Genomic DNA, 13,669 nt, shown 5'->3' on the forward strand with positions numbered 1-13,669 from the left:
GCTTTATGTCTCCAGTGTGTTTTCGTGTAAGCGGACGCCGCAAGGAGCCGACGAAATGCTTTGACTTGTTGAGCCAAAAAACCCTGACTAATCTTCAGATAAAGGAGAAGAAAGGAGGAAAAGTGCTGCACAGTCCGAGGTGAGCAAATTCTGGTGGTACACACTGAGTCAGCTCCCAAAATCTGACCAATGACCTCAGTGTTGGGGTGTGGTCTGCCCATTCCCCTCCCCCGGGCCCCCCCTTCTGCTCCCCTCTGCTCAAAATCTCCATCACTTTGATAGCGCTCTGCTCTTTAAGGCTGATCCCTGCGGCGCTCGGTCGTCCTGACAGCTGGGGGACGCTGAAGGCACCATGCCTGTGAACGTGGTGCTGGTCGGGCCGGCCCCCTGGGGGTTTCGACTGACCGGAGGAAAGGACTTCAACCAGCCACTGACCATCTCCAGGGTGAGTGAGTGGCAGCGTGTCTGCGTCCACAGGAGGAAGACGACTTCCTTCTCTAGCTCCTCTTTCAGTTTCCACTCATGTCACACAATCCGGGCTCTGATGGAAATTTCACTTCTTGGTTTAATGTTTTGAAACTGTAAATGTGCCTGTGCCTGTGCCTGTGCGTGTGCGTGTGCGTGTGTGTGTGTGTGTCCCCTCTGGTCCAGACATTGTTCGCTTCAGGGTCAACACTGTGTTTCCAGGAGGGAACATTCTGGAAGCATTCTGCTGTGGCATGAAGCACCTGTGCTGCAGTCAATGCAAGAGGCTTAGATACAAATAGCAGCTTACATTGTGCCCTGACACACACACACACACACACACACACACACACACACACACACACACACACTCATGCATGTTTCATTGAGTGGATTTCACGCTGAAGAACTTCACAGCATGGAAAATATTCCTGAAATGCACATTTACCCCTGTGGTACATCTGATCAAATGAAGACAATCTGAGACAAACTTCCCCAAACCTCAAAGTGCTCCAGCAGCTGAGTCCACGCCGCTGACCGCAGCGATCGGCGTACTCTTGCATGACGTGTCTATTATAACATCGCAGCTGTTCAGAAGACAGTAAACCGCGGCTTGGTGATGCATTTGACTGGAACCACTTCCGTCATCTAGCGTTTTAAACCTCAACACTTCATAAACTTTTCATTGAAATACGTCCTCAGCAGGTCGACTGATGTTTGGCAGCTCTATGGAGAGTTTCCCTCAACGTCAAAACGTTATGCTAAGCTAGGCTAACTTGCTGGAGTCTTTATTCGAGAGGATTCAGATGTTTGCCTTGCCTGGTCATTGTCTTTGTTTGGTTTTGGTATTCTCCCTTCTTCCTCCATGACTATTCCTCAGCAGCGTCTTGGATTACAGAGCTCGAGAGGCTGTCCGTCCTCACCAGTCTAGAGTGTTCCCATCCATGTTTCTACTCACTGGAGTCCCCAGAGTCACCCAGGGTCAGATGAGAAGAGCTCAGTGATCCTGCTCTGTCGGGTTATGTGTGTCTATATTTAGGAAAACGCCTCAGGAACTACTGAGTAAAAACGTAGTTCGGTGCCTCAGCTGTCCGAGACTCTTGGAGATCGACTTGAGAACGGCGGTGAGAGAAGAACGGAGAGAGACGGCAGGGAGGCGGAAAGAAGCAGCGTCAAGTTAATCATATAAAGCAACAAAAAGCTGTCGTTTGTCTAAATGTTTATAAGACAAGAGAGAAGGGGAGATGCGGCTGGAATGAAGCAACAAGTGGCGTTTAAGGCTGAGCGAGTTGAGCGTCTCTCTCCACACTGCCATGTTTGGTCAGGAACATCCTCCTCTGTGACCTGCCGGAGCTCCTGCCTGCTTCAAAGTAAACACAAGTGATTACCATCATCTTCTTCTTCTTCCTCCTCTCCAGCAGGCTGCAGCCTTAAAGGGCCACCCTGCAGCAGTTCCTGCTACTGTTTTACTTTTTGGGATACGTTAAACACCGTGTATATTTGACTGGGAGGGATTACAGGACTGCATATCCCTGCCCTCTGTTGGATTAATTTCTTTATTTTAGTGTAGCACATCAAATAAAGGCTAAATGAATGCATGGAATTTAAAATCAAAGCAAAGCCGTGGTGTCAGTAAATAAATCCAAACACATTCACATTGTGCATCATATGTCAGGAAGTGAATTTTGGTCAGTAAATGACAAAATGGTAAGTACTTATTAAAAACTTACTCAAACCAAAATATTCTTGATGGTTCATTTGACTTTGATTGTATCAAATCATTTTTTTAAACCAAAACATGAAATTGAGATAAATTTGTGAAATTTCCTGTTTTATACGTACATGTATATAATGTACAGGAAACTATTTACTGTTTGAATATTTCACATTTAACTTGACATACATGAGAATTCATGACCATTATGACCTTTCAACTTCACATATCCCAGTTATGTTTTTGCATTAATTCAGTTGTGACAAACTGGAGGCAGCTCACTCAATGTAAACATAACCAACACATCTCACTTGCAGGAAGTGTTAAATTGAGGCGCCTAAGCTTCCGGTTGAGGCCTCAGACATCATTCCAGCTTGAGTTTAGTCTGCGATGTGCCAAGAGAAAGCACACTGTTTGTTAACTTATGTATATTATTTAAAATAAACCCACGGTGGAGGCTGTTCAGTGATGGAGTGGTTCTCACCGTTTCCACAGTGTTCCCTTCTGTTAGGAGTTTGCATGTTCTCCCTGTGCCTGGATGGACACAGTGGTTTATTCTTACAATTCAAAAGCTTTCTGTAGATTGAGGACTTGTTTGTGTGCGTGGGAGACTGTTTTAATTTCTATTTCAGCCATGAGATGTTCCGGCTTTTATCTGCCCTTCGTTTAGATCTGGAGTGTGAAACATCAGGCCCTCAGTGTGTTGCTCTGTTTTTGTGAGACAGACCAATGGATGCTACTGATCCTTTAGAAAAATACAATTGCATGAGTAGATTAAAAGACAAAGCATAGCTGTGAAATCCAGAACAGCTGATCAGAAAGCTTTGAAAGCTGGTTGACTTTTCAGTCTGGGTCAAATTCATGTGAGGGATTTTCAGAAATCAAGAAACAGGCTGTTGAAAACTCCAGACTGAAGAGAATCATTCAGGCACTGATTAAATCAGATTGTATTTTTCATTAAAATGACATTTGTGGTTGGAATAAGTTCTACAAAAGGCGGATAAAATGTGACCTTTTTCCAATTCTTTCCATTTAAACAGATTCTGAAGGCTCCTTCATAAATCTGGTTTTTCTTCTCTCTTCTTCTTCCTCCAAACCAAGCAAGAGCTGCATAGATTTACCTCTGAACTAAAGTGAATCTGACACCACTGCTCTCATTAAAGTAGATGGTAAATGAAGGAAGGAAAGCAGCCCCGTTGACCTTATCTTTCAGCCTACAGGTCAAAGTTATGCTTGCTGTCTCTGGTAGCAAAGGTCAAGCTTTGCATATGACAGTAAGACTGGCCTGACTTTAAAGATCTTCTGCCACGTGTTGTTTCGCGTCTGCACAGTCAAGAACACTCGAATTAAAAAGGGTCTGGTTGAAGAAAACATTTCAATTCAGTTTAAAATACTCTCACAAATGACTCCTCAGTTACTCTTTCTCTCCTTCTCACTGCCATGTGGCGGCTAAGCTGTATCATAGAGTCCAAAGTTTCTGAAATAAAGTCCAAAAGTCCAAAAAATGTAGGTCAAACAAACATGCAAGCAAAGCGATCACAGTTTAAAATGATTTCAATCCAAGACAGGATCCTGAAAGATGCTGAAACACTGCCGTCGAGTGTAAAAAAAAAAATGAATCTTAGGATGATCTGAGTGGAACTTCATATGAAACAGCTGCTACACACTGGAAAACATCTCAGACCTGCCAGATACATTTCCCTCTGCACTGTACTCCTTGATACTTTAAATACCTTTTTACTACTCCACATTAACTCTTGGATGAAGTTGAAAGGCACACGGGGAGGCATGTGTGGAAATGAGGAACAGTCCAAAAGCCTCTTCAACCTGAAAACATCAAGGAAAAAAAAAAATCGGATTGTAGCCTAAGCAAGGACTCATGTTTGATCTTTGCGTAAACAGAAAAACATCCAATGAAAAGCAGAAGTGCAGACAGACGGACAGCAGCTTCACTGTAAATCACGGCTCCCTTTTGGGCGGCGTGACTCATCCGCACGGCGCTTTCATCCTGCTATTTATAGGCAGACGACCTCATTTACGTTTCAATGCAGCATCTCCGAGCAGCTATGTCCAGTAATGCAATCTGACTGCGCATAGGTCATTCATGCCCTGTGTAGTGTGTGTGTGTGTGTTTGAAGCTCCCTCCTCAGATACTCTCTGTGACCCTGCTGGCAGCTCTTAATCATCCCGATCACTTCCTGGCCAGCAGAAAACATATTCCATCTGGATGCTGTCATTTAGTAGGAAGAGGAACATGTTTACTTTATCTCCATGACAAGAGGCGTGCGGTTCAAAGGCAGGCAGAGCGGCCAGGGCGGGGCTGTCCTGGACCGCTGCATCCCTGGAGCCGCTGCTGATCTGCAGGAAACGCAAGATTTAGGTCATGAATGGCGAGAGGAGTCTGAGGTGGACTGAGCCGTTTGGCTGTTTTCTGAAGTCTCACCCCGGTATTCAGACCAGGTGAGACACAGAGATGAAAAAATAAATAATAGGCTGTGGTCTCAGCACAGGCATAAACAGGGAGTCAGTGAGAGATGAAGTGCCAGAGACGGAGAGCAGACTGCTTCACCATCTGGACAGACTGTAGCTTTCACCTGCAAATATTTGTACTGTAATCACATTGACGGGAAGAGTGGTGAGCTCTCTATAAACCACCAACCTGAACATAAAACCAACACGCTCGATCAGCTGAGGACGGTTCATAAAGGAGACATGTTTACTCCCTTTATTAACCAGTAAGCCTTATATATTTATATATAAACTTCTTCCTCATAACATGAGAGAGATGTTGACGATATAAGCAAATACAGCTGTACTTTTCATGTTTATCCACTGTTTTTTTTTTTTCCTTTCCTCTCAACATTTTCAGCTTTGCACTGCATGCTATTATAAAAAGGATTTTTGTGTCAGCTGTGGTGAATATAACCTTCCACAGTTAGGACTTGTGATTAACAGACAGGTTCAGGCAGATTCCTGTGCAGTGACTTCCAGAGTGATAACGGTTAACAAGAATCTAGAAACTCAAGCAAATGTTTTTTTTTTAAGGTGTTGAATAACACATTAAAGTTTTTGCACTTTGTGAAATATCTTCACCTCAATCAGAAGCTCTTTCTGCACATTACACCATTTAAATATTGAGACCTAACAGACAGAGCAAAAGAGTCGATGCTTATTGAAGTTTTTAGTAGTTTTTTGGAGTAACTTTAAGGCATTTTAAAGGAACATGAACAACCCTTAGTCTAATGCACGTTGTGCAAAAAGTAAGAAGACAAAATGTAGAGTTTCAGTGTGTGTGTGTGTGTGTGTGTGTGTGTGTGTGTGTGTGTGAGAGTGTGTGCGTGCGCATGTGATTACATAATGTCTTGTTGGAAAGGAAATGGCCCTGCAGGATTCAAAGTGCTGATAAACTTACTGAAGAATCACTGAAACTCTTGAAAATTAATCCAATTAGTAAAACAAAACAAAAATAAGCAACACTCATTTCCCAGCAGCTCCACTGATGCACACTAACTCAGCGGCTTTGGTGTTTTCTGCCTCGTGATCCCTCAGGTCTCAAACTTCCCATGACCCCCCTGAGATTACAGTAGTGAGCTGAAAATGAGGAGGATGTGTTTTTCTTTTGTGGTCAGAACTAAAAATAAATCCTCAATGTTGACTGATGTGTTTTCCAGTGGACTGAATCGCTGTCCATCCAGCGTCTTGCATGCACATGGAGAACATGCAAACAAACAAATATCTGAAATGAGAGAGCTAAAGCAATGAAATGTCCTTGTTAACTTATTGTTTGTTATTATTCTCCACCTGATCATATCACTTCATCTGACTCCAGTCTGATTTGCTTCCCTCCGTTCGTCTCGTCCCTCACAGATCACTCCCGGCAGCAAGGCGTCCAACGCCAACTTGTGTCCCGGAGACGTGATCGTGGCCATCGAGGGAATCCCGGCCGGAAACATGTTGCACTGTGAAGCCCAGAACATGATAAAGGAGTCCACCGCTCAGCTCTGTCTGACTGTTGAAAGGTTAGAAACCGAACACACTGAACAGATGTCGGAGAAAATACAACAAATCACATGATTAAATTCTGAAGCAGTGAAAGAATGAAGACGAAAGGAGTTTTTTTCCCTTTATGTATAAGATGAAGCAATAAATATTTCAAATATTTTAAGATTAAATCCACTCTTATGTAGTCACACATACATAGGACGTTTGCTGCAAGGCACTATGGGTAAAGATCAACAGCTTGACATTTCGTAGATTGGGATTTGAAACCCACTGCCTTGAGGAAGAAGCATTTAGCAGTCAGTCTTCTGAAAGGTCGTCTTCTGACTAGGTTTTGCTCTTAAATTCCCAGGAATGAATCCAGAATGTGGTCCCCCCGAGTTGTGGAGGACGGTAAAGCTCTCCCCTATAAGCTAAACCTGGAAGCTGAGCAGCAGGTCTGTGAGACTGATGTTGGCTAATTTGCAAAAACGAAAATCATTTTATCTCACAATTTTTCTTTCAACAGTGTTTTCTCTTCCTTTTATCTCCTTTTAGGTATACAGACCAATTGGCGCTGCTCACAACCGCAAAGCTCAGCCCTTCGTGGCAGCGGCGAACATCGACGACAAGCGTCAGGTCGTCAGTACTGCCTACAACACTCCCATAGGCCTCTACTCGTCTGGCAACATCCAGGACGCCATGGAGGGACAGATTCGGGGGCTGGTGCATCAGAAACCAGCCAGGTGATCATTACAACTGATCATAATCCATCAGTCCAGCAGACGGGAAATAATCTCATTGCAGCTTAACTGCAACTTTTGAGTCAAACTTAAATCGTGTCAAACCAAATCTACTCTCGTTGTATCACTTCTCGGCTGATTTGAACAACCTCGGCTTTCCATCCATCGCAATCGGCAGACTGTCTAAATCCATCAGCACGCCTATATTTATGAAGTAGGTCGCGTCATCATTAGCAGGCTGTAAATCAGCGTTGATTCAGGTCTTCAATCAGCATAATTTCCTCTGTGTGTGTGTCTTACTCTCATTATCCTTTTATTATGTGACTCATCTTCTCTTTTTCAGGCTCATTGAGCTGAATGATCTCCAGCTGGCTTTTCTCACCTGATTCACCACTCACACCTTCAGGGCAAAGCAGTTTTGATTCATCATAACAAGGCCACTAACCAGTGGTGTGTGTGTCTGTGTGTGTGTCTGAATGCTGAGTTCAGCCCTCGGCCCTTGACCAATATCGAGGACTCTGATGTGTACCGGATGCTGCAGCGGGACCAGGACGACCCCATGGAGCCTCGACAGTCCGGCTCATTCAAAGCCCTGCAGGACTTCATTGACAGCGATGGTGAGCTCCTTCCTTTGAAACACACAAGTATTTTACAGGCCAGAGCAGCTCACATGTGCTCTTTGATGGAGTGTTGGTGTCCAAAATGCAGTAAAGACAATCTACAGAAAATAAAACCGTTTTTTTTCCTTTAATAGAGAGGAATTCGTGAAGTGAAAGGATTTCCAATAAATACAAAAAATACCAAAGACCAGATTCAAAAGAAGGAAGTTAAGAAGAACAGTGATATGCAAAGTCCGAGGCTATAGTGGGTTTGGTGGTAGAGTTCAGAACAATGAGCACTATGACTTCAAATCCACAATCCCCTTCACCTGAGATCATGAAAACGCTAGAAGATCCTGATTTAGGGAGCTAATTGTGCTGTTCAAAGCATATAAATAAATGAATTTGGGCCTGTATATTAGAGCCAGAGTATTCATAACTTTAACGTCTTAATAATGTGGACTTCTAAACCTGATGGGGAACCGATCAGGAATATGATGACATCGGTGTGACGTAAGACCTTTTACAGATGCTGCTGAGACCGGGGATAGTGCCTCTGGATTGGCAAACCAGGGTGGTGGTTCCCCTTTTCAAAAAGGGGGACCGTAGGGTGTGCTCCTCAGCCTCCCCAGGAAAGTCTCCTCCAGGGTACTGGAGAGGAGGATTCAACTAATAGTCAAACCTTGGATCCAGGAGGAACAATGCAGTTTTCGTCCTGGTAGTGGAGCACTGGACCAGCTCTATACCCTCCACAGGGGGCTCCAGGGTTCGTGGGAGTTTGCCCAAATAGTTTACATGTGTTTCGTGGAATTTGAGAAGGCGTTCGACTGCTTCCCTCGTGGTATCTTATAGAGCTTTGGGAGTACAAAGTTGTTAAGGGCCATCCAGTATCTGTATGACAAAAGCAGAACCTGGTCCGCATTGCCGGCAGTAAGTCAGACCTGTTCCCGGTGCATGTTGGACTCCGGCAGGGCTGCCCTTTGTCACCAGTTCTGTTCATAATTTTTATGAACAAAATTTCTAGGTGCAGCCAGGGGCCGAAGGGAGTCAGGTTTGGTAGCCACAGGATTTCATCTTTGCTCTTTGCAGATGATGTTGTCTTGTTGGCTTCAGCATACCCAGACCTACAGCATGCACTGGGGCGGTTTGCAGCCGAGTGTGTAGCAATAGGGATGAGGATCAGCACCTCTAAATCTGAGGCCATGGTCCTCGACCAGAAGAAGGTAGTCTGCCCTCCTTGGGTCAACCGAGAGACCCTGGCCCAGGTAGGGGGTTTGAGTATCTCGGGGTCTTGTTAACTAGTAGGGGAAGGATAGAGTGTGAGATTGATCGGTGCAGCAGCTGCAATGATGCAGTTGTTGTATCGATCTGTCATGGTGAAGAAGGAGCAGAGCCGAAAGGCGAAGCTCTCAATTTATCGGTCAACCTATGCTCCTGCCCTCACCTATGACCTAAAGAACAAGATCCCAGACACTAGCGGCCGAAATGAGTTTCCTTCGTAGGGTGGCTCGGTGCTCCCTTTAAGATAGGGTGAGGAGCTCAGAGTAGAGCCACTACTCCTCCACATCGAGAGGAGCCTAGCTAAGGTGGTTCAGGCATCCGTCTCGGATGCCTCCTGGACGCATCTCTGGAGAGGTATTCAGGTCATATCCCGCCAGGAGGAAACCCCGGGGAAGACCCAGGACACACTGGAGAGACTATGTCTCTTGTTTGGCCTGGTAACGATCCTCCTGAAAGAGCTGCAGAAAGTGTCAGCTCACACTGCCAGCCCCGCGACCCAGCCTCAGATAAGCAGTTGAAAATATATGGATGGTTATGAGACCTTTTACAGAAGTTGGTTAACATGCAAGCGTCAGCATTTTTTAGACCAGTTGAAGTCGGTCCAGAGATGTTTTGGTGAGATTAAAACCAACATGTGACTGCAAGGTTAGTGCTTTGAATATAAGGCCTTCCCCGTTCTTACAAATAAATATTTACAAATATTTTGCTTTTTTTCATATCTTGCATTTCTTTCAAATATGTTTTTTGGTGAAAACACATTTAAATGTAAATTCCAGAGTGTATTTGTGAATCTGTCTTCCTGAATACAACCACTGTGTCCTGTAACTCCTGTTAGAATTAAAATGTGCTTTTGAGCAAAAATAAGCGTTATTTATGGCTGGAGAGGCCCTGTCCTTCTTCTTTAAGAGTTCCCACCTTCTATTTCTTAACTATTGTTATTTCTGTGCTCCAGCCAGACAGCTCTCTCTCTCTCTCTCTCTCTCTCTCTCTCTCTCTCTCTCTCTCTCTCTCTCTCTCTCTCTCTCTCTCCCTCTCTCTCTCCCTCTCTCGCTCTCTCTCTCTCTCGCTCACTCAGGCACTCGTCCCATTGTGACTCGGACAGTGAAAGCCCCGACCACCAAGCCGAGTCAGCCGACAGGAAACCTGCAGAAGCTGCCCGTCTGTGACAAGTGTGGGAATGGGATTGTGTGAGTAAGAATAGAACAGACCATGTGGCGTTCAAATCACAGTCCTTCCATACGGCGATGCAGACAAATGCTCCATAAAATCACTGAAAACAATGCAGAGCACTTGAGCAACGTCATCAGCTTAACCTCACACAGTCATGAAAGCAGATGACTACTGCTCGACAGTGATCGCACTGTTATATTAGTGCTAATTTTTTCGTTTCTATTGATTAAATGATTTTGTACTTCAAGCCAATAATCATGCAAGTCATTGCTCTTCAAATTGAACGTATTGCATATAAACAGATGGATACAACAAAATCAATAACAAAATAACAAAGCCACATGCAGGATAAAAAGGAATCATTCCTGTATATAATTAACAAATAAATTGAGTGCCGTCTTCAAGCAGGTTACGGTTCAGTCTTCTCATATTACTTGATTTTTATCTTATATTCTTTGATTTCGGTTCACCAGAATCAGTTATTTTAATATTTAAAGTGCCTCAGAGCTTAACATCTCATTTTAGCTGTCTTGTGTGGGTAATTCTTCTCATCCTTTACCAGTAGATTACATTTCTTGAGTACAATAAGTAGTTTTCAGTGTCATTATTCCTTACTTGTGATTACTGGGGAGCAATCCCGATAATAAAGGAATTGTGCAGGGTGAAACTCCTTAACTGAATCAAATGCAATGGAGACAAATTACAGTGATGAAAATAAGTTTTATCACAACACCTGATATTTCAAATGAAAACATCAAACTAGAGTTAAGTAGTCAAATTTTTTCCCTGAGAAGAGGGGTGATGAGAGCATCACAATCCAGATGTACACTGACTTTGTAAACCTTCATGGTCACATGGTTTCTCTCTCCGTGTTTCTTCTCTCTCGGCTCTTGTGCGCTGCAGCGGGACAGTGGTGAAGGCCCGGGACAAATACCGTCACCCCGGCTGCTTCGTGTGCTCCGACTGCGACGTCAACCTGAAACAGAAGGGCTACTTCTTTGTGGAGGGACAGCTGTACTGTGAGAGTCATGCCCGTGCCAGAATGCGACCACCCGAGGGCCACGACCTCATCACAACGTTTCCCTCCGCATAGAGACACACACACACACACACACTCACACACACACACACACACACACACACACACACACACACACACACACACACACACACACACACACACACACACACCTCCTGCGTTTGTTTTCATGAGCACTCTGTGCTCTGTGTGCAATAATATTTGAATCAGGTCTCTCTGAATTCATCTGTCTGATGTTTTGATCTTGAAATGACACAAAAAAAGACATTTTGTTGGTAATAACTGAGTCGGTCTGGTTTCTGAAGAGGCCGAGTGATTTAAAAAAAGAAAGAAAGAAAAAAAAAAAGGCCCCAAGGCTTGCTGTAATCTGCTGTATTTCTAATAAAGACTTCCATTCAAGCTGTATGAGTGTCTGAGGACTGGAGGGATCAGCTGAGTGCCGGGAAACAGTGAAAAACAGTCTGAATAAACAAAGAAAGCATGCAGCACGCGCATGGTATACTGTCTACAGATTGTTGTTTGGTGGGAAAATTCTTCCTTGAAGGTCTGAATGCAAATGTTAAAACAGTCTTCATTCACTGTGATGTTTTGTATTTGTTCAGTGTCATTCAGCAGATAAATGAGTGTGTGATTGGACGATTGTGATTGTTTCCAATTTCTTTGATTTTTTTTTGTGCAAGTTATGGATTGCTTTAACTTTAAAATGCAAGTCTGATGTGCAGTTTTTTGTCTCCATGTGTGATTGTGGCTTTTTCAAACCTTGAGAATGAGTACAGCAACCAACATCTGTTCATATGAGCAATTCTGCTCCTAAGAATCACATGAATTTGATGTTTTCTTACCCAGATGGCATGATGGACCCAGACTGGTGAGTTTACCTGTAGTGTCTAAAACTGCTCACAAGAAGTGTGCACCCCCTTCTCAGGTCTTCATTTCAGGTTTCTCAGGCTATATCCTAGAAAATTTCTTATTAAGGCTGGTTTTTAAAATGATCTTCCCCCAGTAAATTGCTGAGCACTGCAGCAGAGCCAGAGTGGGGGCAAGGGGCCAGTTATATGAGTGTGGGCTCCAATTTGCCAGTTCTTACTTTAAGGCTGTCCATGAATGCATCAGAGCTGTAAGACAGCGCTGATTGGCTGTGCGGCACTTGATCTGAACTCTTTGGAGGGAAGTTAAACAGTATGCTAAACACTATGCTAGCTGCTACCGAAAACCTAACATCAGAGCCATTGGTGAGTCAGTGAAACCTTCAAAAATATTATCTTTATCAGAATGCTGTGTGGTCTTAAACACCTGCCTATTTGAATGTGCCTTGTGTTGCTTTCATGTACAAGAGATCGCTGAGTCTATTTTTTTTCTAATATACGTGAATTCCAAAAGATATAGATAGCTGTGTCTATATCTATCTGAATAGATTGTGTAATTTTAGACCAGCTGTGTTCATTTTATATTTAACCTGTATCAAAGTTGGTACAGATTTAGTCTGTGACTTTTTGTCTGAGCTTTCAGCACCATGGACAGCGGACGTTCTGAGATTGACACCTGTCAGGCTGCATTTGTGTGTATGTGTGTGCGTGGATATGTGTATTTGTTCTTCACAACAAGTTTGTGAACTGGTTTGTGACTTTATTCTGCTTTCTGAAGCATATAGGTTTGCTTGGCTCATTAAAAGTGAACATTAGTGTGTTGTTTGATGGTAGGATGAGGTATTGTTTGAATGGTAAAATTACTATCATAAAGGCTCATCGAGAATGTTCCGCCCCCTCTGTACTGAGACCTATGCTCCGCCTCTGCTGTCATCATTCACCTCACTCCAGAGTGACGTACATGAATAGCAATGTAGAACCTCATTTGTGGCAAAAATAAAAACAAAAAAAAACCAGGAGCTCAGAGGAGTCTGAGCACCTGTTGCCAGTCCTCACTTCATCAACATTGTTGATCTTATCACGTGTTTCCCAGTAAAATCATTCGGAGAACTCTGCAAGTACTTTCAATCACAGAAAACAAATCAAATTGAAATATTCCATAAGGGGACCTGTATGGTGGTGTGGTGCTCACTGCCTGTATGTTTTTTTTAGATTTTTTTTTTCCCTGAATTTTTTGAACGCTTTTTTAAAGAAATGAGTTTGAGGGTAAATTTGTGGGCCTGAGTGTGTATGACCGTTTCAACAGTTGTGGTTGTTGTGACAGGTGTTTTGAGACAGCAGAGGGCGCCGTAGCACCGCAGGATCTGTTCAAGTTACTATGAGTCCAAACAAGAAGACAGATAGAAAAATAGATAGAAAAACATTCTTCAAATTTTCCATAAAAAAATTATTAAAATCTTCAAAAACGACAAATAGATTAAAAATACCAGATAGAATTCATTGCAATGCTTTATTTTAAATTAAATTAAAAAATTAAAGTTGATCATCATTCAATGAGTCAACAGTTTTTTTTTTCAGTGCTGATATCCTAATGCAACATTAAGCTTCACAGCTGCAGTCCGTCCATTCATCTTCTGCAATTTAAGGGTTTTCTAAAACCCTCAACAACAGGTTACCATTACAAATAAATGTAAAAAATACAAATACATGCATTTATCCATAAAACCATCCAGCTCTAGCAATAGCTACATGATCCTATGTTTGAAATAAAGTCTGATTAAGTCTTACTCGTGTCATTTTTTGAAGTATAATTC

At 43.2% G+C, this 13,669-nt stretch overlaps 1 protein-coding gene across 3 annotated transcripts; it reads left to right on the forward strand.

Moving 5' to 3' along the window:
• pdlim3b (PDZ and LIM domain 3b) lies at positions 1–11,710 on the forward strand. Of its 3 annotated transcripts, none has more exons than XM_030093282.1 (8): positions 1–139; positions 299–445; positions 6,047–6,198; positions 6,531–6,615; positions 6,716–6,903; positions 7,390–7,517; positions 9,856–9,967; positions 10,854–11,710. In XM_030093282.1, the coding sequence occupies exons 2-8, from the start codon at positions 353–355 to the stop codon at positions 11,041–11,043; spliced, it is 948 nt and encodes a 315-aa protein (XP_029949142.1). In that variant the 5' UTR covers positions 1–139; positions 299–352; the 3' UTR covers positions 11,044–11,710. The 3 variants fall into 3 exon arrangements, with proteins under 3 accessions (XP_029949142.1, XP_029949143.1, XP_029949144.1); XM_030093283.1 differs by having other exon boundaries at positions 10–139; positions 283–445; XM_030093284.1 differs by lacking the exon at positions 1–139 and having other exon boundaries at positions 272–445.
• Positions 11,711–13,669: the final 1,959 nt, after the last annotated feature.

This window comes from Salarias fasciatus, chromosome 6 (genome assembly GCF_902148845.1).
Source record: "Salarias fasciatus chromosome 6, fSalaFa1.1, whole genome shotgun sequence".
NCBI lineage: Eukaryota > Metazoa > Chordata > Actinopteri > Blenniiformes > Blenniidae > Salarias > Salarias fasciatus.